The sequence below is a fragment of the Cottoperca gobio genome, chromosome 13 (assembly GCF_900634415.1).
Source record: "Cottoperca gobio chromosome 13, fCotGob3.1, whole genome shotgun sequence".
Taxonomy (NCBI): Eukaryota; Metazoa; Chordata; class Actinopteri; order Perciformes; family Bovichtidae; genus Cottoperca; species Cottoperca gobio.
Window position 1 is genome coordinate 8180994 of NC_041367.1, and position 23284 is coordinate 8204277.

The window sequence follows — 23284 nt, forward strand, 5'->3', positions numbered from 1 at the left end:
TCCCCAGTGACAGTCTCGCCTCCAGGCATGCACACTTCAACTGGCAATGTGTTAAACCTCAGTGCAGTGTGTAGTGTATAGCCTACAGCCATGCCCAAGACAAGCAAATATAAACACATCAACACAATCAAATAAATTAAAGGGCAACTTCTGTGACAAACGTCTGTGACAAAAATCCTATTTCGAATATGTTAATACACCATTACTGTAGGAATATGTCACACTCTTGTGTTGTTCCTGTGGCTTTCTGTCTCTAATTACATTCATTTTGTGTGGTTGAAAAACAGATGAGTGTGCAAAACAGAGTTTGGCATTAGTGCATACGTCTGTCTTCCCACGTTTTTACCTCCATGCCTCCCCCACCTGCACATTTCTCTGTGGATGGTGACCTCAGCAGGCCTTGGCTAACGTTAGCTCAGCCACCTCCTCCTCTTTGCAGCCTCTGATGATGAGGAAGCCTCTGCTGCGACACTGATGCCGGACAGAGCGACAGACTCGCAAACTCTCGGGGAGGACAGACAGACAGACAGACTGAGTGTCTCTAAAGCTCTGTATAAAGACTCAGTGTGCTCTATGTTTGCTTTGTTGTAATGCTTCTTTCTTTATGTATATTCTGTATGAAATGCATTAAGACAAAAGGAATGTCAAAGAGAGACTGAACATACGAGAAGGAGATTCACGGCCACCATGTGTCGAGCCTGTGAGGCACCGAGATGCCTTGCTCGCTGTGCTCCTGTCTTCCATTCACGACAAAAGCCACAGTTGGACAAGTGCTCTGCGAGGGATTCTCTGGCTGCTGTCAACATTTGACATTTGGCCACATAAAAATCTCCAGACCATCAGACAGCCCCGCTAATTCAGATTCTTTTCACTCCTTTCGAAGACGCCACAATCACCACCACCTTCTCTGCTACACTGCAGAGAACCTGTAGCAAAAAAACACCTCACCAAAAATGTTTGTTCTTTTCCATACATCTATATTTCTTGTCGGTTTTTGGAAGGAGAGTGATACGTGGACAGATCTTTGTGTCAGTCCTGCAGTTTTCTTTTGATACCGCTCTCCCTCCATCATCTTTCTGCTCCGTCACTCTGTACATCTCCTCAGTCATGCTTACTCCATCAACTTTCCTCCACTGTTTTTCAGTTCCAGCGAGAGCTCTACGCCTGAATGGAAAGGTATTCAACACTAGGGGCGCTTGTCTGTGGCACAAGAGATCCCCATCCTTCACATTGTAATGGCACCATTATGAATGTTTTAGCTTGCCTATAATGTAACTGCTGCAAAGTGCAATGATGGAGACTGATTGTTCAGCCTGTCGGCATTTGCCTTTACTAGTGTACACGTACTGCAGTCGTCGACAAGGACATGACAAGCTCTTGTTTATGCTTTTGTTTTGGTCTCACTTAATTGCAGCATACAAAATACTCATATAGTGATTTGTAGTTTAATTGGCTTTAATATGATATTATTATAAAAATATTTTCTGACCTATAGTCAATGAAATTTGCCTTTAAAAGAAAATCGTTTTATGATGGATGGATTAAGAGAAAAGGTGTAACATAAAGAGCTTTCCTGTCCCACACGGCCGTTCATCAGGATGCAGGACACTCATTCATAGAGCTGAAGATGGGAAATCAACATTAGGGAGGTACATTATTTATGTGATCTTATAAAGTAGGTCAAATTACATGAACAGAAGACAAAATATGCAAGCTTCTGATAAAGTTTGCTTTGTTGAAAATGTGTAACAACTTCAACCAAAATGGTTTCTAACACAAAGTGTTGTGGATGCTGGCTGACTGGCTGATGGACTGAGTGGGTGGTGGTTGGCTTGTTGGCTAGACGGACAACAATTCTTGTTTTCTGGCTGGTTACCTGGTCGACTGACTTACTCAGCAGCTGCCTTCTTTGTCTTCGTGGCTGGCTGACTTCCTTAGAAACACTTTTTAACTGCAGGTTACAGACCAACTGTCATTGTGACTAACAGACTGGGTGCTGACTGACTTTCATCTGGTCACTTGTTTACTGCATGACTGACTGATTGACTGACTGCTGAACTGCCTCGCTCGCTTTATGGCCGAATGGCTGCAAGATAATCATACTGACTCACTGGCCAAATATGAGACTAGAAAGATGATTATGTACCATAATTGCAGTAATGAATAAATGAATGAACTCATTGACCAATTGACTGACTGAGGCAGGCTGTGACTACTTGGCTTGATTCTTTGGCCATCTGAATGGATGGCTCGCAGGCTTATTACATGTCTTGGTGGTTGGCTAACTCCTTACGTGAAAGTCTGGCTTTTTAAAAGCTGAACTGATTGAGCATCTGGTTGGCAGCCTGAATTAATTACTGGACAGTTAGGTGGCTGTCCAGTCGGGTGCCTGTCTTTTTCACTCTCTAGCTAACTGGCTTACATAGCAAGTCATGTCTGCCTTTTTGGCTCCAGTGTGAAGTGTTTCATGTCTTATCAGCCACAACCATTTGCTTCTACAAAGCTGTTCTCCCTCCACCCGTTTACCCTCCGCATGTCTGTCTGTGCAGCCTCTCCCCTCTCTTGCCTTCCTCCTCTTTTATTCTACTTTTCTCACGTCGGTATATTTTCTATTCCTCTTTATTTTTTCCTTCAACTTTCCCTTTTTTTTGTGTTCCTATCTATCTTCTCTTCTACCTGTAGCTGTCTCTGTTTTTATTCTGATCTGCTCCTTCATCTTTCTTCTTCATGCAGCAACCACGCCTCACACCCCTCTCTCTGTCCACATTTCCTCCCATTTCTCTCTACCATGCCATCCCTTTCTTTACCTTTCCACCCACCTCCTGATCTTTGCTCTTATGTCCTCCTCTTTTCTGCTCCCTTTTCACCTGCCGTTTATTACCATACCCTGATTCATGATGCCACATTCAAAACCCAAACACGATGCAGTAAATACATGTACTAGTATCCAGTACACACACACACACACACACACACACACACACACACACACACACACACACACACTCACACATATCATTGGCATTACCTTCACACCAAGACAAATGCGTCTGGGGCAAACTGATAACAAACCTTAAGGGGGCTTTAAAGTGAAGCAGTGCCACTGTTGGCAGAGCTCCCACTGGTATGTGTGTGTGTGTGTGTGTGTGTGTGTGTGTGTGTGTGTGTGTGTGTTTTAGAGTAGTTGCTTACATGATACAAAATTAATTCATCAAAGTAGCCCGCTCTGATTTCAAACACTTGACTTTGAATGGAGGAGGCATACTTCTTGTTAACACTAATTAAGTAAACTTGAGATTCAATGATTTGATATGATCAGTGAAGAAACGGAGGGTCAATGACACAGTATCCTGATGTGGGACGCTATGTACACGTTATAGATCTACTGTAAATAGATATACATATATATATTATTTGAAGTGAAACATGCACAGCAAGATGATTGTGAAAACTGTAAGTTAGAAGTAAACAGTATTTAGGCTACAACTTTGAATCCAACTGATTTTGTTATTTAAAACATCTTATCCCTGCTTCAAGTGCAGAGCAGTCCTCGTGGCTGTGTTGATCTATAAGAGGGATTTTACTTGGAAGTGTTTTGCCGTTCATTAACATTATGATTCATGTTGAGTCAATGGAATGAGCGCCCGTGGGACCTGCTAATGTCCCTGATAACGACCTTTTTTAGGGGAAATGTTTGTTCTGACATTGAACACAACGGGGAAAATGTTTGTATTTGATGATGATGTTGGTGATGAAAGTGTAACGTGTCTCATTTGTGTGCTTGGTTTTGGGAGAAATGTATTTTTTGTTTTAACAAATCTTAAACCGATGACTGAAATGTGATAATGCATTGCTCTGGGTGTTTGTTTCTCAACCTTGTATATATGTAAATTTCAGATTATAATAATTATTTCATATTTGTTGCCATTTGTTTATGTGCAAAGAAATGGACATGCACATCATTTTTTTTTTAAGTGCTGAAATTGTGGCTAAAAACTTACCGGTACATTTTCAGACTTACAAAACATTTAACAGGAAGTTGCTAGGTAGAAATTGATGATGAACTCAGTCACTGGATTTAGAAACGGGAAGAGCCTACAGCATCCTAACATGCTCAAAATGAAATGGTAACATTTTGATGTTTAGCATGTAATGTTCTACATATTAGTTAAGTGGTATGCTAAACTTTATTTCTACATCTGGATACATGTACACACCATTGAATAACCTTCCTATAACCCATCATTTTACCTTTCAGACATACACAAGTGCACTAGTAAATTGTTCATTTTAATTGTTATTTCAAGCTTTTTGTTTGCTGAAGAGAAGGAGCATTAGTTTATAAATCAATCTTCCCTTTGTAGGTGTTGTTAATATAGTTCAGTTTACCTTGTAACATTGTTTTAATCCCCCTGCTTGACTTCTTGTGATCTAAACTTGCTTTCAATGTGATTTCAATTTCCCGGATTGAAGATCGTTACCTCCAAATCTGTGTCAGAGTGATTGTATTGCCCTTTTGTATAACATGTCTAGAATCCTCTTTGATGTACTTGTTTGCAATGTGAATCAATTCCATGAATGAAGAATTCAATCCAAAAATATGTTATCTTTTATTTTTTGTTTTATGAACTTCACAAACCGTTTCATAGCTTGGGAGTGTTGGAGATAATATAAATCTGGTATGATTAATTAGATGAGATTAGTCTTTGATTAAAAAGGCTTTGATAGCATTTTAATAGGCTTAGTTTCAGTTGGATTACAGGGTGAGCAGCCTCAGGCATAATACCATAACTCACTGCTCCTGATGGATGCGCTGTCACTCAAAAGTCTGTGTGTGTGTGTGTCTTTTCTCTGTGAATACCCTACGTAGGTGTGGTAATGTGGGAAGCATGCTGTGACCATGTGTGTGTGTGTCATCCCTAATACACCCACCATCTCACTAGACAACATTAAACTTCCTCTTTGCTTTCATCTTTGTTTACTGCATGCACAGAAATCATTCCACCTCTTACGAGACATTACCAAAGCAGCAGTTCCCCCCCCCCCCCCCCCCCTCCCTCTTTCCCTGTATTATTCTTGTCTCTTGTACATTTCTTTCCTCTCAGCATTAATGTTGCACTGAGTCAGGTGCAGGTCCCAGCGGAGGCATGTAAAGTCAGACGAAGGCTTTAAACAAGGCACTAGCAGTCAGAAACACAAGATATGTGTCTATCTCAGACAGCTCAATGTTTATTAACTGTTTCTATAAAGTTCTGGGTGGCTGCTGTGTTTTCTTCACAATATGGTTTTATCTGTTAGATCTTTAATAGTTCATTCTGCTGTCCAGTTTAATTTTGCAGCATTGCATCGGTGTATTTTATAGAGCTGTGATCCTTTGAGTATGATAAAGTAATATAAGTTTATTTTGAAAATGTATCTACCACACAGGAATAACTTTCATTGGTATCATTTCTCTTTGTGCAGTATTTGTTTTCCCTCGGTACATCGTTTACAACCCAACTGCTGGCTCCTCTTGATGAGTTTTATTGTCCTGCTTTTAATAATCACTGCTGTCATGTTCCTCCAAACAGTTGTGTCTTTCTCCCCTTATGCTGCTTTTGTAGGAGGGTCCCTATGTGATGCTGAAGAAGAACTGGGAACTCTATGAAGGCAACGACCAGTTTGAAGGATACTGTGTGGACTTGGCCTCGGAGATCGCCAAACACATTGGAATCAAATACAAGATCTCCATCGTACCGGATGGGAAGTATGGAGCCAGAGATCCAGAGACGAAGATATGGAACGGCATGGTGGGAGAGCTTGTGTATGGGGTAAGTTTGGATGGGAAATATTTGGATTTCATTGACTATGTACAGTGGAGAAAGCTCTCAGATCCCAAGAAGATTGTTTGTTTATTCAATTTCATTCAATTCCACTTTAGTTTATTTATAGATCACATCACCCAAAGAGTCTGTGTTAAACTACACTACAAACAGTGAAAACATCACTTCAATTACATGTTTATTTGATTGTTAGAATAGTCATTTGACTTATTGATTAATCAAGTAATGTATTCATCAATCAAAGCGTAGTAATAGACTGTGGGGTGAATGCACGACAGGATTGCGCTGCATTTTTTGTGCCGCTGAACCTGCACAAAAAAGACAAAAAGTGTCATTTGCAAAGAAGCGCACCCCTGACTGCGCTGCCAAGCAAATAGAGTCCCTCATAAACATATTTAAATTAGGTGCATCCTGGCACACAATTGACCCCTGGCTTCCCAAATGAGCGTCATTGCTAAAATAAGCATTATTTTAGTGACCACATGGAAAATTGCAATCAGACGTAAAAAAAAAAAATGTTTTAAAAGAGGGCAAATTGCGCTCACCTGCAATAGGCTATGGGCCTGTCTGCGCTGTGATATCATTAGCACAATCTTTTGTGAATAGTACCTTGAGACGGGAAAGAGAGCGGTTGTAAGTGAACCACAATTCATAGCGTTATCAGTGGCTGCAATTTTCAATAATCTATACACAATAACCATCATCCATCATCTACCTCTTATCTGGGGTCGGATCGCGGGGGCAGCAGCTCCAGTAAGGAACCCCAATCTTTCCTTCTCCGGGCCACATCCTCCAGCTCCGACTGGGGGATCCTGAGGCGTTCCCAGTGAGGAGATATAATCTCTCCACCGAGTCCTGGGTCTTCCCCGGGGTCTCCTCCCAGCTGGACGTGCCTGGAACACCTCCCTAGGGAGGCGGCCAGGTGGCATCCTTACTAGATGAACCATCTCAACTGGCTCCTTTCAACGCAAAGGAGCAGCGGCTCTACTCCGAGTCTCTCACGGATGGCTGAGCTTCTCACCCTATCTCTAAGGGAGACGCCAGCCACCCGCCTGAGAAAACTCATTTTGGCCGCACAATAACATACATAATATACACAATAACCCATAATGTTAAATACTTCACAATGACAATGTGCTAAATACACAGGCAGAATAGGAAATAATCCAATATACTGTAATGTAATCCAGCACAACAACATTACAAATGATGGCCTCAGAAGAATTGTGTTGAATCAACACTTCTCTGTAATGTAATATATACAGCAGGGCTCTTACATTGCATTATATGCGCTCCCGCTATCGTGACCCCACCGCAGGCCATCACGCAACAGCTGAGAAATGCTCAAAATAACTCTCACACAGTGCATAAACTTGTCTTGTGCTCTGCGTCTCCTTAGTTACCATGTCAGAAGCTGCGTCTCGGAGGATTTATTCATTCCTTCAGAATTTTTGCAAGTTGGCTAATTATGCAGTTGACGCCCATGCACGGTCTGAGATTTCACATTGCCGACTTGATGCAAACTTTATCAACATGCGTGAGACAGTGTCAGTCGTCACTTGTCGGAACAGTGGAAGTGGAGACGTTTCTTGCAGAACAGCGACAGAATTAATCAGCCTCCAGAAACCGTATAGTGGAAGGTGACACAGCATAACCGCTGCAATGACTAATCAGTTTGGATTTGTTACAGACACTTGCAGTCATTTCTGACGACTCTTCAGCCACATAGAGAAAATGCATTTGAGAGATTTCAGCACTTTGTCCTCTACTCTAAATGTGTATGTCCTTTACTCTCTGTTTATATGTTTATCTTTGTGACTTTCATCTCCTTTCTTTCATGTTGTGCACTTTTGTCTCCTGCTTTCTGTGTCTAATTCATTTCACTTCCCTGTCTGTAATGGGTTGTGTTCTCTCTCCGTCTTTCCGTCTTTCTTTAGCTGCAACATCCTCACACTCCTTGAGAACACTTGTCATTTAATATGCTAGCTATTGTAGCCTCTTTTTCAGTAAGTCTGCAGACGTTTAGACACAAGCAGCTACTCAGAAACAGATACTCAGTGTGCTGAATGAATGATGTGTTTGACTCTTCTACACACTTTGCATGTGTGTGTGTGTGTGTGTGTGTGAGGCCTTGCAGACTAATTTATATTCTGGCAGTGTCACTTTCATGCCTACGTATGAATTACTTCTCTGTCATTCTACTGGTATTCCTTCTCTCCCTCCTCTGTCTCTTTCAACCCTTCTCCTTCTCCCTCCCCCCGCTGTACCATTTCCATTTCTTTGCCTCCTTTATTACTTTAATTCCCTTCCGTATGTTGCCACCGCCTCAAACTCCACTGGTCTTTCACTGCGCTCGTCTTCTTTACCTGCCCCCTGTGTTTCAATTATTATTTCTCCTTCCTTCCTCTTGGTTCTCACCTTCCCTTTCTGCAGACAAAGGAGTTCACAGATAATTCCTGCTTCCCCATCACTCATCAAGTTGCTGCACATAACTAAACATAACAGAACACACACTTGTTTTCCCCACCCACTCTTTGCAGAAAGCAGAAATTGCCGTGGCCCCGCTCACCATCACTTTGGTGAGAGAAGAGGTGATCGACTTCTCAAAGCCCTTTATGTCTCTGGGAATCTCCATCATGATCAAGAAGCCCCAGAAGTCTAAACCAGGTGTTTTCTCTTTCCTGGACCCGCTGGCCTACGAGATCTGGATGTGCATAGTGTTCGCTTACATTGGAGTCAGTGTTGTGCTGTTTTTGGTGAGTGATTTTTGAGAAGTCAGCACTTGAGTGAGGGCTGAAACAGTTTGAAGAGTGTTTAAGGCTTTAGGGATGATAGAACAGATTTCTTATTTGGCTCACAGGCAAAAAATATTTCTCAACTAGTGCACATGGTGCTGTCTGACCTTGTACATCCTTATGGGACACATTTCCTACTGAAGAAGTCCGTTTGGTCAATTTTTATAATATAGATATATATAATATATCATGATATAATTACTCAGTTATCATGCATCCTGAAGTTTCTGAGACCATGTGTATGTTTTAAGGATTATTAAAAACCTCCTCATCTGTTATGTATGTATTTTACTTCTGTGCAGGACATCATTACATACTTAAAGGTGTCCTATCTGTACGGAAATAGCATCACACAAAGCTCTGTACGCAAGATATGTACATTCTTAATGTGAGACATGCAAGTTCACATAGTCAAGAGACACCAGAGTGTCTACATATTCAAGGAAACATTTGTTGTCTTACAAATAAGAAATGTAGCCTCTATGGCTTTGTGTGTGTTATTTAGCAGAACATAATTCACCCTCTGTTCATTTGCTTCAGTCTGTATTAGAATAAGACCCTAAATGTACCTGCACTTCCTTTATAGACCTCTAAATGATCTATGACACTTGTTTTCTTTCCCTTCTTTGTCTCAGGTGAGTCGCTTCAGCCCGTATGAGTGGCATGCAGAGGAGCCAGAGGAGGGCACAACAGAGCTGGGCCCCACCGACCAACCTCCCAATGAGTTTGGCATCTTCAACTCCCTCTGGTTCTCACTGGGAGCCTTCATGCAACAAGGCTGCGACATCTCACCACGGTGAGGGAGGGAAATGGTGTGTGTGAGACAAGCGGTGTGCATTTGTGCACATGTTCAGTATGGCAGAGTGAGGGGTAGTATTTGTATCTGTATACAAGATGTGTGGGCGGGGAATAGTGTGCGTGTTTGTGTCCATGTTTGTACGTACACGCACAAAAACACGGTGAGAAGTGGGAAGAAAACACCTGCACATAGTCCAGTCTCATGTCCATATGGACGTGCTCTGGTGGGAGATTTAGCAGTTTGCTGGGATGTGTATGAATTGTTAATGCATCACCGAAGAGGCAGAGTCCGGCTGTATTTTTAGAATATTTATAAGAATATGGCATTTTATTATTGATAACCTGAGAATGCAGTTTAGTGAAATATTCATGGCAGTCATACTTAAGACCTTTTGGGAGCAAATCTAAGGAGAGAAGCAGATAGAAGAGAGTGATAGACGATGAGCTGAAAGAAGGGAAAGGTGTGAGCTGTTGAGCAAAATGTGTGTGCTTAAAGAATAATAAGAACTGGTGTGAATGGACACTTCTCACTATTGTGCTGAAGCATAAGGGCGAATAGTTAAAAAATTCTGACTTGCTTTTATTATGCACGGATATTACATTTCTGATTCTGTATAACTAAAATGATCATGTGCAAGATTCTAGTGTGTCTTGACTTTGGTGGCCCTCTAAGTAAGAAGCAGTCACTGCTGTGCTGTTTTGCTCTTCTCAATATTAACTTCAATTCATGTCCAGGCTCACTGACATACACGTAATCTTTAACAATCTTCTCATCTCAAAGACTTTACTTCTGCTTTTTAATCCTCTCAAACAGTTCTGCTGCATTCCCATTAGCATTTCACTTTTTGGGAAAAGAACAAAAGTTCTTCATCAGTTACACACACTTCACTTTCGTCCTCCTCCTCTTTTGCTATTCTGTCCTTCTCTGCTCTTTCATCCATCTCTTTCATGCTCTCTCTTTTCCTTCCTCCCCCGCTCCCCGACACCTGTCGTCTCCCACTCCTCCCCACTATACTGTGACTGACAGGCCAATCCAACCCCAACACACAAAGTAGAAAACACTTACACCAGCTGCATGCGCACACACACTAAAACACACAGGATGTGCACATGAATACACAGACTCTTCACACTCTGACATTGCTTACACACACACTTGCGGACCTCTCCATCACTTGCAGGACTTGTTATAGATGTGTGTGCATAAGCTACAGCTGTCATGGCGATAATATGATACTTAACATGAAGCCAGTGTTCGTCATATAAATCACCCGACCCTGTCACTTCCAATACAGCCCAATTCCTCTATAGGCCAAGATTACTGCGGTACTAAATGCATGATTATATTTTCAGAATGACAAATCTGTCACTTGTGTACTTTTTCTTCATGTTTCTTTAGAAGGTTTCAAACTTAAGTTTGAGATGTCTTTCTCTTAAAAGCAGCTCATACGGTAATAATGTATTATGTAAATTCAACATGATGTCTAAAGTATCACCCCAACGTCATTCTCGTGACATAAACCATAATGCAACGACAGGTACTAAAGCTGTATTTAGTGGTGTGTTACAATTTTTTAATGAGTTTCAGCTCATTGTTTAGCTGTCCAGCTGGTTCTCTCTCACCGCTATCATAGTGGCGTTTTCGTCCACAGCAGACAGCTCTTTAAAATCCACTGGTGATATAGTGAAGCAATTCCAAAAACAAAGCTAGTGTAAAAGAGAGTGAATATAGGACACACATTCACCAGATGACCACAAACACGACTCCAAATGAATGATAGTGTTGCTTCGTAATCGCTGGTTGTGTAAATAAGCAACTGTTTGCTAATAAGTCTGCCATATCAACTTAAAAAGTGATGATATGTCAACGTTCCTCTCTCATCTTGTTTCTGCTGCCCCCAAGTGGCCAGAAAAAAGGTTTAAAATGAATTACGCTTGTCGATGGTGGTAGCAGAAGCAGCATCCTGCAGCAGTATTCTAGAAAAGAACAAATTCATACAAGTTTCGTCATCCAGCCACGTCTAAAGGCAGAAGTGTTTGGCCACACTTGGATTGAATAGCCTACTGTTGTAGTGTCAAGATTCAATGAATCGTATAAAGAGGCTTGATGCAAACATTTTCTGTTATAGGCTGGATTGTCAGTTTCGGAAGTTGCAAAAGGTATCGGACGCAGGAAAGGTTTGGGGGAGAGGTAACGCTGTTAGACGATCTAATCAACACACACAGGCCCGAGGGCCATGCAGGGTAAGTTAGCGCTACAATGTTATGTGAACTAGTTACTAGTTAGTGTCCTAGTTACGAGAACAATCATCACGATTGATGACCATCCAGATGGACTGACATGACCAAAGCCTCTTGCCTGAACAACAACACTACTTGTTGTCAGTGTTTCTCGATGGTTCTGAGGTAAATGTAAACAAAACGTTGGAGTGGAGTGAAGCTTCGCTGTATTCAAGTCATGCCGCTACACACACACACACACACCCCTCTTTACAACACTCGAACTCAACACTCAACAACCTACTCCACACTCAATTTAATCTGTCACGCTCTGCTCGCTCTTTTGTTCTGCCTAAGATACTGCTACACCGCTCCCTGTGAGCCTCACTGCATCATCATCATCATCATCATCATCATCATCATCATCATCATCATCATCACCATCAGCAGCAGCTGCATTCACCTGTAGCTGCTGATTATAGTGAGTTACTCCCTAATCTCTACGCGTGGGTTTAAGTGTATACTGCAGGGAGTGCTGAGGCTTGGCTGACTTGCGTCAAACATGTACTGTACCTCCACATATAACCATGACTTGACTAAAATGCCAAAGTAATGATGCAACTCATGATTATGCAATAACATGTAGCAAAAATGATAGTAAAAGAGTGAAATGAAGTCGTTCATTAGATGTGATTCCATGTGAATGATATGAGCCTGCAGGCCAGGCTTTCTGCCATAAAAGCATGTGATGGATGAGACTTCGGTGTGACGCCAGTGCTCTGCAGAGACACTCCATCATGTCCTTAGAAAAGGGAGACGTGTCATGCATATCGTCATGTAATATCATCTCCTCAGTACATTTCCTTTAATCTCCCATTCTCTTGTTCACCTTTTGGAGGCAGACACATTCATAATGCTACATTCATTCACAACTTGCATCAGAAATGTGCTGCAACAAAGATATTATATCACAAGATATATTCCTGCACGCAACTTTCCTACTAACGGAAATATCCAACATTTGCTTTCATTACTACATTAAGGATAGAGCATGACATGTTCACTTATTCACTCTCTCCATTTCTCTGCCTCTCTATGAGCTGCATAGCAATTTCTACAAACAACACTCATAAAGGAGAATGCATAAAAGAATTGGAGAACATTATACTTTGGCAGAGTTTCACTAACAGATCAAATCCACAGGGTCTAAATTACAGAGAATAACACTCTTCCGTGTGGTGTGTTGATTTAGGCCAATAAGGCAGGTGTAATTTCACACAGAGAGGTGGCAAGTGGAGCTGGAGTTGCTGTATGCATCAATGATTAAGTAAACTCCTTTAAAGCACTATACAAGGTGGAAATGGTGAAGCGTTAAAAGTAAGAAGCGTTAGAAGTAAGTCAGTTTGTTGAGGTGTCGTGACACAATATGAACTACTGAATTGATTATGAGTTTGAATGCAATATTAACTATTTTAAATATTGTTAACAGGTTAGATATATATTTGAAAAAGTTCTCTGTACCGTTTATATCCCATGATGCCGACAACTAGTTTCTTTGCCCTACAATATTTCCCTTCACATAATGGTTAGTTTTACCATCTTCCACGTGTCTGCCCGGGCCATAGGATGCTCATTCACGCCTGGTGTTATCCATTTTATCCATCATGCCACTTGTATCGTCTCTGGCTAGTCAGCGGGGCTCAGAGTATTGAGGTTGACATTTACTGTGGAGCTGGGAATAAAGGGAAGGACGCTCAGGAAGACATATTTTTAAGTTTTTACAAAAGGTTGAATGCCTTTCCTATCTCTTTCAGAGTGTGTGTGTGTGTGTGTGTGTGTGTGTGTGTGTGTGTGTGTGTGTGTGTGTGTGTGTGTGTGTGTGTGTGTGTGTGTGTGTGTGTGTGTGTGTGTGTAGACAAGCTTTCCCCTGGTTGGCTATTTAAAGTGTATTTGTGTTTTTCTCTCTAAAGGAAAATCTTGTCTTTCTTGTATTGTGTGTAGCCGTACAACCGTTATGATCATATCTCTGTCAACTGCTCTCCATGCACGACACACGCGTTGTTTGACATTATACACGTTTGAGCGTGTCACTCTGTGAGTTGTGTATTGTGTATTGAGCTGCCATAGTAGGCCCATTGGTATTCAGTGAGGGTCCCTCTCTCCCTGCTGCAGTCATCTCTGCAGTCTGGGAGACACAGTAAAACACACACTCCTATTCAACGCTCCCACTTTCTCTCTCCCCTTTTTTGATCTATCGAGCATTTTTCCTTTTTCCTTTCATTCCCACATCATTTATCTCCTCTTGTTTGCTCTCTCACTTAGTGCTTGCTCCTGCTGCTTTGTGGTCTAATCATCATCTTAGTTAATTGAAATGTTCATAGCTAGAAATTGGTGGCATGTCTGCATGCTCATGATGGAAAACCCTTTTTGTTCTGTGAGACACATACATGCTCTGGCTTTTGCAAACACACGGATTTGTGTTTCCTTCACCTTCCCGATCAAGCAGAAGGTAATGGCTGGCAGCAGGCATGAACGCATTCACACACTCACGCGCATCGTCAGAGTGACCTTGAGGTGGCATTTGCGCCACACACACACACACACACACACCTGTCATCTGTTTTGGGTTTGTAATGTCTGCGATTGGCCCGGTCACCTCGCGAAGGGTGGCAACAAAGTGATGGACAGTTGGGTGATGGGACTGGAATTATTAAAAAGTGGAAATGAATAAATGGCAAGAAATAGTGACAGGGTGTACATGAAGGAAGACCAAGAGTAAGTGCAGAAGAGGGAGAGAGGGGTAAACTGATCACCAGTGAACATCTCAGAGGGATTGGATCTGTCTCTGTCAATAAACGTTTGTGTGTGTGTGTGTGTGTGTGTGTGTGTGTGTGTGTGTGTGTGTGTGTGTGTGTGTGTGTGTGTCTGTGTGTGTGTGTGTGTGTGTGTGTGTGTGTGTGTGTGTGTGTGTGTGTGTGTGTGTGTGTGTCTGTGTCTGTGTCTGCTGCTGCTGGGTGAGGACTTCTGTCCCTGTGTGTGTGTCAGTGTGTGTGTGTGAGAGTGTCATGTGTAAGTATTGAGTAAATGGCTGTGGGTGTTCTGAATAGTTAATGATAGCAACAGATCCAGCTGATGGTTCGACTAACTACAGTGGAGCACTGAAGCTTACTGCCTAATTGATGATCTCAAGGTCACTGAGATCATAGGACCCAGTCCCAGCAGTATTACTCACTGTCTGTGTGTCTCGTATCACTGATGAAATATATTTTTTTGGAGTTTATTGTGCCTTGCATTATCTGCCTGCTGCACCTAATCTTTTATCTATTAATCAGATATTCTCTTATGTGTGCCTGTTTGCCTTACAGTATTCCATTCGCTTTGTTTCACACCTGTAGTAAGAGAAAGATCAAACACAAGAAGAAGAAAGGGTGTTTGTGTGTATGTCTATCTGTGACTGTCTTTGTCCTTTATTGCGTGCTGATCAAACATTCATACTTCACTTTCCTAAAACATCAGACACAGTAATCACTGTCAGGATCAACATGTGTTAACATGTCTGTCACCATCAGTTGAGAAAACATGTCTTGTTTGCACCCCCCACTCGGATAACAGCAAAAAAGTGTTGCATTTCCCCTGTCGGCGTTTCTTAACAAACAAGGAAATTAGTTTTTAATAAGCTCACAATTTGCATAATCAAATTTGCGATTTTGATTTCAGATTTTTTCTTGAATCGGGAGTAAAGAAAAAGAAAGAAGGAAACTACTTTGTCGCCGGAGAAAATACATGTATGTAGCATTATATCAGAAAAATAAGATACTTATAGATAGGTTTACAATTTTCACAGTTTCAAGTCTGTCATTAAAAAACAATAGTGCCTAGTTATACACTGAAACAGCTTTTACTTGCTGTAATAATTTATGTTGAGACTGGCCATAAAAAGATCCGTTCCTAACGTGCTCCCAATGCAAGTGATGTGGGACAAAATCTACAGTGCTTGTTCTGTCTGAAAATATATTTCAAATATGTGTAGTCTGTCAAATCAAGTGGTTTTCTTCCAAATGTAGCCTTAAATTTCCTCTTTGTGTTATTGGCCCTCGACTGCAGCTCAGCACAGAGAGCATGTTGTATGAAAAGACAGAAACTTCATTTGACTGTTGAAGCCAGTATGAACAGGAGGAACAATTACATCATGCAACAACTGTGTTAGGGCTCATACGACTACTATTTTTAGATATACTTGAAGCACGAAACTAAATGCTTCAGATTGCCATAACTCACATTGTTTTCAAATCCATATTCACATAGACTGTATGTTTACAACAACTCAAAGACACATGCACAGTGAAAAACACACTTGAATTACATGGACAACAACTATCCAGCGCTGGTTCTGTTTGTTGTTGTGTGTGTCTGTATGTCTGCTTGTATTTGTGTGTTTGGATGCGTCAGCATCAATCTACTTAAGTCCTTTTATGTGTTTGTGCATAGCCATGTGATTCTGCGTGTGTTCGTGTGCTCTTATTATTGTCTAGTCTTACCTGTCATATCTCGCTTTACAAAAACAAAAAAAGGAAAATAAAACACACATGCAAGATCATTTGCACCTGTGCATGCACACACGTCTCTTCTGTTAGGTAAGAAAATGCAAATGCAATGGATGAAAAGAAACTGTATAGCTCAGATCCGTGTGTGTGTGTGTGTGTGTGTGTGTGTGTGTGTGTGTGTGTGTGTGTGTGTGTGTGTGTGTGTGTGTGTGTGTGTGTGTGTGTGTGTGTGTGTGTGTGTGTGTGTGTGTGTGTGTTTATGTTTATGTGTGTTAGAGAGAGGGAGAGGAACAGCTTGCCATTAATCTTTCACACAGAGGATTGGGAAGGCAATCTGTTGGCTATCATAGATGATACATGACCCGCTAGAGAATGATTCGCCTGTTGCATACCAACACAAACGACACCACTGCACACACACACAGGCGACACACACATCCACACCGCTACGAACACACTTGCACACTTGCACACTCACACTGACATGTCACATAAAGAAACCAAGGACGTCACTCCCGGAGCTCACCCACGTACACTGAAGTGCACACACGGCCTCGTTTGATTGGAGCATGCTCCATCGAACTCCAGAAGGTAAACATGTTCTCCAACTTCGCTCCAAGGCCAAACACTGGTGAATACCTCCTCCTTTTCTCCTTCTCCCTTCACACACACTAACACACACACATGAATCAAGTACAACACATTGAGAAAAGAGACATGCTGTTAATCTTGTCCTCAACCAATCTGTTTGTCTCTCCTCTGTAGACTAGTTGTCTTTCAGAACCCCTGAGATACAGAAACAGTTCAGATTACAAGCCCGTATCCGCCACGTACCCCGAATGATGTGATGTGGTAATTGTAATGTCTTAGTTTACACTGCGATTTATTCAATCAGTGTCAGTTTTTACTGTGAAACCTTTACCTGAACTTAAGCGTACGAGATAGAAGGAGGGTGATTCATTGCAGGTAACTGCGAGTCTAATGTCATCTTGTCGCTACGCTAAATAAATTAGATATAAAAACGCACTGTATGCGTTCACCTGCTGCAGGTTCATTTATAGACCTAAGAAATTCATCTGTCAGCAAATAACTACAAGCGGCTAGATAAGCTGTGTGTTTTTGATGAGTGCATTTCTTCAGTTTGGCATGACAACACTGTTTAAACAACACACATTTGTCTTCCCACAAAAAAAACTACTAGTAGCTTTGTGTCGCAGTCCGAAATCTGACCAACTCTGTAGTAGATTTTCACAGCTGAACAGTCGGCTGTTTGTATAGGCTTTGCCTCATTCGGCATCGTCCCAATAACCTTTTTTACTGTGTACATATGTGCTGTATTAGTGTGGCCTTCTGGAGCCTCAGTTCCCTCCCACATCATAGCACATAGATTTGAGGGAGTAGGAATACTTGTCACACTAGCTTATGAATACTAAATAGGACAAATAGTCCCCAAGCACTCTGCAATACATGCATAGGAGGTGTCCGCAAGGGAAGATCGATGGCTCTTTCCTGTAGGTTATGATGAGAAGTTCTCTTTTGTAGCATTTAATTAAACCATCACACATGCCAGCGGCTCTGGCATCAACCATTTAAATTAAAAGCATTTAAACACAATGTTGTGGTGGAATTTGTATTGCTCTAAATGTTGACACTAACATTGTTATTGTTACTGCAAGTGTACATCAGTTCCAACTATCGGTTATCCGTCTCTTTGATTGCAATGAAGTCTTACCTGCTTGAGAGGAGAAAAAAAAAGGTTCCCTCTGTCTCCTAATAAGTATAAAACAAAACCCAACAGCTCTTTTTCAGGAGAATCCATCACAGTGTGCGGCAGGTTCATTAATTCAGGTAAACAGATCAATGCCTCAAGGGCACATGCCATCAATTCATATTTCTGTGTGTGTGTGTGTGTGTGTGTGTGTGTGTGTGTGTGTGTGTGTGTGTGTGTGTGTGTGTGTGAGTGTAAGTGTGAGTGTAAGTGTGAGTGTGAGTGTGTGTGTGTGTGTGTGTGCAGCAGAATGCAGAGTTGCTCCAAAAGGTGACAATTTATGCCAAGTCAGGCCTCAATGCACCTCTCAGCTCTCACTTCTCTTGTCTCTCTCCAGCACGCACTCCTTAAGACCCAGCCCACTAACTCATGTATCTCTGCTTTCACATCAGAGCGGTGTTACCAAACAGCTACCTGTCGGAGAAATGTTGGGCCTTGTGTTCTGATGCATGTAAGAGGATATGTCACTCGTAGAAACAAAACCTAAAACCAGCAAATATTTATACCTCAATTCTGCTGTTCACCTCAGCTCTAGTGTTGGATCATCTTTCAGCTCATTGTTTTGGTTTTGCAGCTCACAACTTTACTGTTTTGGTTCACTCTTAAAAAAAAAAACCCTGCAGTACACTGCCCAGAACAAACGTTAGCGACTCGCTGGTGAACGATGTGGAGCATTCAGCAGCTAAAGGATCCATTTATTTCCTTCCGAAACATAGCTAACAGAATGAATGTTGGAGCAGGTGAGCAGAAAGTAGATTGACTAGAAATGATTGATGTTGTTGTTGGATGATATGTTAATAAGCAACTGGTTGGTAACATGACGACTTACAAGGTTACTTATGTATCAGTGTTCTGTTCACAGCTTGTTTGGCTAAAATCAATTATTGCAAGTTTATTTACATAAAAAGATTTAATTAGAGAACATTTTAAATGACTTGCATCTGGATATAAGCACACAAACTTTTCTATGACTGGAAGTTATGTAATTCAAAGAGACACATTTTGAAAAGTCACTGATTTACTGAGGAATGTAAAATTCATATTTACTGTGAAAGTTACCTTGAACTGCACTTTGTTTGCATGAATTATGTAAGATCTGAAATGCTACAAAACGTTTTTATACTCTGTGAATGTGATGCTCTTCTACATTTTAATACTTTTATACATAATTTCGCCCAATTCCCTCTCCAACTTCTTTCGCACTCTTTCTGAAACGTGGATATTTTGTGTCGCTGTGTGCGACATTTAGAACTTCAAGGTCTTTTATTGGCTGCGGTGCTTAAAAGAAAATTTAACATTTTGCTACCTTCTCCCTTATCTCTCTCCTTTTCTCTAATGTGCTCACTTTCGCTTGCTCTCTTCCCCTTTACTCGGTGAAAACAAGTTTGTGCAAACAAAAGGAATTGCCACTTACTCTGATGCTTCAGCTCACAATTGGTAGATAAAGAGAGTAAACATGGAGAAAGAGAAAAGAGAGAATGAGGATGAGAGAGATGGAGGAGCGCCCAGATTACAATCTGTTTAATGTAGCCTTTGTTATTGTTAGTGCTGAATTGGTTTGAGGGTTGAAAGACAATTACTTTGGCAGTGCTGTCATTTTCAGTCATGCACACGGTGCCGAAAAATGCTTTGTAAAACTACAGCGTGTTGTGTTGCATATCTCTGACTCAGGAACTAACCTTAATTATGTTTCCTTCTCTGTTTCCCCCCTCTGTTTTACTGTTATGTTCTTTTCATCCATTTGACATTCACCTTCATGTCCTTCATCCTCCTCTACTCATTCTTTCATGTAACTCCTCTCTCCTGCTTTTCTCAAATCACCTCACTCCCTTCCTCCTTCTCGTTTTCTCTCTACCTCGCCACCATCTGTCTTCTCTCCAGGTCTCTGTCTGGCCGTATTGTCGGAGGTGTTTGGTGGTTCTTCACCCTCATCATCATCTCCTCTTACACCGCCAACCTGGCTGCTTTCCTCACTGTGGAGAGGATGGTCTCACCCATAGAGAGCGCAGAGGACTTGGCTAAACAGACAGAGATAGCCTACGGGACACTGGACTCAGGCTCTACTAAGGAGTTCTTCAGGGTATGGACTCCCACACACTCATTCACTTAAATCTTTTAGAGGCGTCAGGCTCAGATGACCTGCTGGTCTCGCTGTTAATACTTCAATTATTAAAAACCAGTGTGCACAACCAGAACATCATTTTAAATTTTAGTCTAAATCTCAAGGATACCTTACATATCATGATGGTTCACATAGAAATGGACATACAATTATCTGGATTACATAAAGGTTTAAAGGTACCCTGCTGAGTTTTTGACTAGATATTTATTAATGAGCTACTCCCTATTGTGTTCATCTAACCATATAAGCACATAGAGATGCAACATACTCTTGTACCAATGGTTTCTCGATGTTTCTACTTATCGCCAGCTGTTATGAACAGAGTGTAGAAGAAGAAGACTGCAAGCTAGCAAACGTTGCAGGTTTCAGAATCTTTGATCATTTCTTTTTGCAAATGGTTCATGAAGAACTGAATGCATTCAACATGTTTGTTCGTCCTCAATGATACACACAATGGGTTTTGGCATGAAACACTGGATGTACATTGAGTGATTGTAGAAGGGCGCTTTAAAGAAATAGATGTCAATTTTAATTTTGCTTGTGGTCTTTATTTCTTTCTAAATGACTGTTATATAAATGTGATGGTGCACGCCTACGAGTCCCTTGGAGGTGAACAATGCCATTTGACTATACTTTGCAGCATTCCTCACATCCACACCATCCATTATTGCCGTATTGCTCACTTGTGGTACATTATAGAGGGGAAGGATACAGGGTGTGAGGGGAAAGAGTCAGTACAGGAGGTTATATCATGTTAGAAGATCCCAACTTTAAAAACAAGCAACTCAATCTTTAAGTCACTTCTGAAAATGAATGGGTCGTCCGTAGGAGGAAGCAAATGTGAGGGAGGTGTTTCCTCATTTGTTGAAGCCAGACAAAAGCCAAAACAGCAGAAATCCGCTCTGACTAGTCCAGGTGGGAGGACAAGAATGAATGGATGACTTTCTCCTGAGCTTAGATTGAGAGAGGCTTACATTTTTGGAAGCAACGCTAAGTTGAAATGCCTGGCTTTAACTTTTCTGGCTAATTTGTTTGTAAAAAGTTAAATTCACACAAAGGTTATTGGAGGAGTAGTAAAAGAAAAAGGACCAGCGTGGGATGTTATACCTTTTAAATTCAAACATTACTACAATAGGGCAATGTTTGTTCACAACACCCGATGCAGTGAATCACTTCCCTACACTGTCAAATAAAGCAATAATAAAAATGATCATAATCATAATAATAAACAGTAAAGAGCGGTGAAGTAGAGACGGACAGAGCTGGCACAAATTATACTGCAGGGAGCTGTTACTTTAAAATAGTGCGCAGGAAATGGAGTGGAGTGGCCCAAATGATACCTATAGAAGCTTCACCCATTGACCTATTCACCCATGTGGATTGCAATTACATAAGTACTCATAGACACACACACACACACACACACATGCAAACAATGCTGATGAAGACAGAATTCTTTTCTGCAGACATGGGCAAAACACCAGAGTCACCACACGAAAACTAATCTGCTCTGTCTTGTATTCATGCTCTGTAGGAATATTCAGAATTGTTTGTGTACTCATGCGCTGTGTGTGTGTGTGTGTGTGTGTGTGTGTGTGTGTGCCAATTTACAGTTATGCTTTGTAAAGATGTGTGCAGTAGTGTGTGTATTTGGGGACGTGGAGGAGGGGGGGTGGGGGTGTTGTAGCAGACAGTTTGTGCTTCTGTGAGCAGCTCTGGCATCATCAACATAACGAGCGGGCTGAAATCTGCGGAGGGTGAAAAAGCAATTTACTCTACCACAGCTGAGGGGGATACAAGACCACCATTAATTATGTGTGTGTGTGTGTGTGTGTGTGTGTGTGTGTGTGTGTGTGTGTGTGTGTGTGTGTGTGTGTACATTTGTGTGTGTATGTAAGCATGCATATTCAGCCACATATGTGTGCGTGCATGTGAGTGTGTGTGTGTGGCGCTTCTCATGCAGAGCAGTATGTGTGTGTGTTAAATGTACTGTATATTTAAAAGTCTTCTCATAGTGCGGATGCCTGAAGGTGACATGCAGCATCCATTTCCTCCTTCAACCTCACTCATTGTTAAAGAATCTGGAAAGAGTCACTCCGCATTGTCACACATCCATCCCCTCCAAGGCCAGGCGCTGCTTTATACGTGCACAGTCATCATCATCACTGTCTCTCCCTCGCTCAGTCTCACTCTCTCCGACACACAAACACACACGGGGCAGATACAATTGCATACACACGGTGCACAAGAGCAACGCACAAGCACATACACAATTTGCTGCGGCCAGATGGAGAAAACTTTGGATAGAAAAATAAGTGAAATGAATGGAGGGATTAAACTCCAGGAATGAGGATGATAGAAGGGCCGAAGGTGTAAAAGGGAGGGGATGGTGTGTAGATGGACGGAGAACTAAAGAGAAAGAATGGACAGAGAGAGAAAGGGTAGAATGGAGAGAAGAGGGGCCTGCTGGTCCTCATAGATGTGGGTGACATTATTATGGGATAGGTGTCCGTCACGCACTGGTAACACACTTATACACACGAACACACCATCCCCCCCGGGCGCTGGTTTCAGCAGCTGAGGCCGTGGCTTGTCGCTTGCAGAGCCACAGAATCACACTTAATCACCAGGAGAGAAAGAGAAGAAAGAAGCAGCACGCTTGTGGAGGATGACAGTTTGACTCCTCTGCTTGTTATTTTCACTCTTGAGTACACACAGTCCACACACACATGAGATCACACAAATTCACACACACACACACACACACACCTATAGACTGGTGTACAGAACTGCACACACACTCTATATGCATAGATCTCTGCACTGCACTGATGTTCCTGTTGTAGAAGAAAAAGCTCTTGTGCTTAATCAATAATCAGCGTCGAGTGTCATTGTGTTAACACAATGAGCAGCATTGTTGTCACCTCCTCAGCTCTGATATTTACATCTCAGATTCATCGTATTTGTCTCAGTAAGCATGGCATGTTGATTTTAATAATCAAATCTGTGCTTAGAGAAGCTGCTTATGCTTTGGGCATCAGTGAGGTGTGAATGGACACCCAGAAGTAGACACAGAGCACGGATGTGTTAACAATAACACGACATTCCTAAATGTTTAAGGCTGTCGTAGTTATATCTTTTTCTCAGGGGTCAACAAATCCTCTGAAAAGCCAACAATGCATTAAGTTGTTTTTTTTCCCACATCTTTGAGTTTC

The 23284-nt window shown here is 41.7% G+C and overlaps 1 protein-coding gene across 6 annotated transcripts in view; it reads left to right on the forward strand.

Annotated features, from left to right (window-relative positions):
* gria4a (glutamate receptor, ionotropic, AMPA 4a) overlaps nt 1–23284 on the forward strand; it is a 93799-nt gene that overhangs the window by 54978 nt on the left and 15537 nt on the right. For all 6 annotated transcript variants that reach the window (XM_029445765.1, XM_029445766.1, XM_029445767.1 and 3 more), the window contains exons 11-14: nt 5604–5810; nt 8363–8578; nt 9253–9413; nt 19829–20027. In XM_029445765.1, the coding sequence (XP_029301625.1) occupies nt 5604–5810; nt 8363–8578; nt 9253–9413; nt 19829–20027 (783 nt within the window). The remainder of the gene's footprint in view (nt 1–5603; nt 5811–8362; nt 8579–9252; nt 9414–19828; nt 20028–23284) is intronic.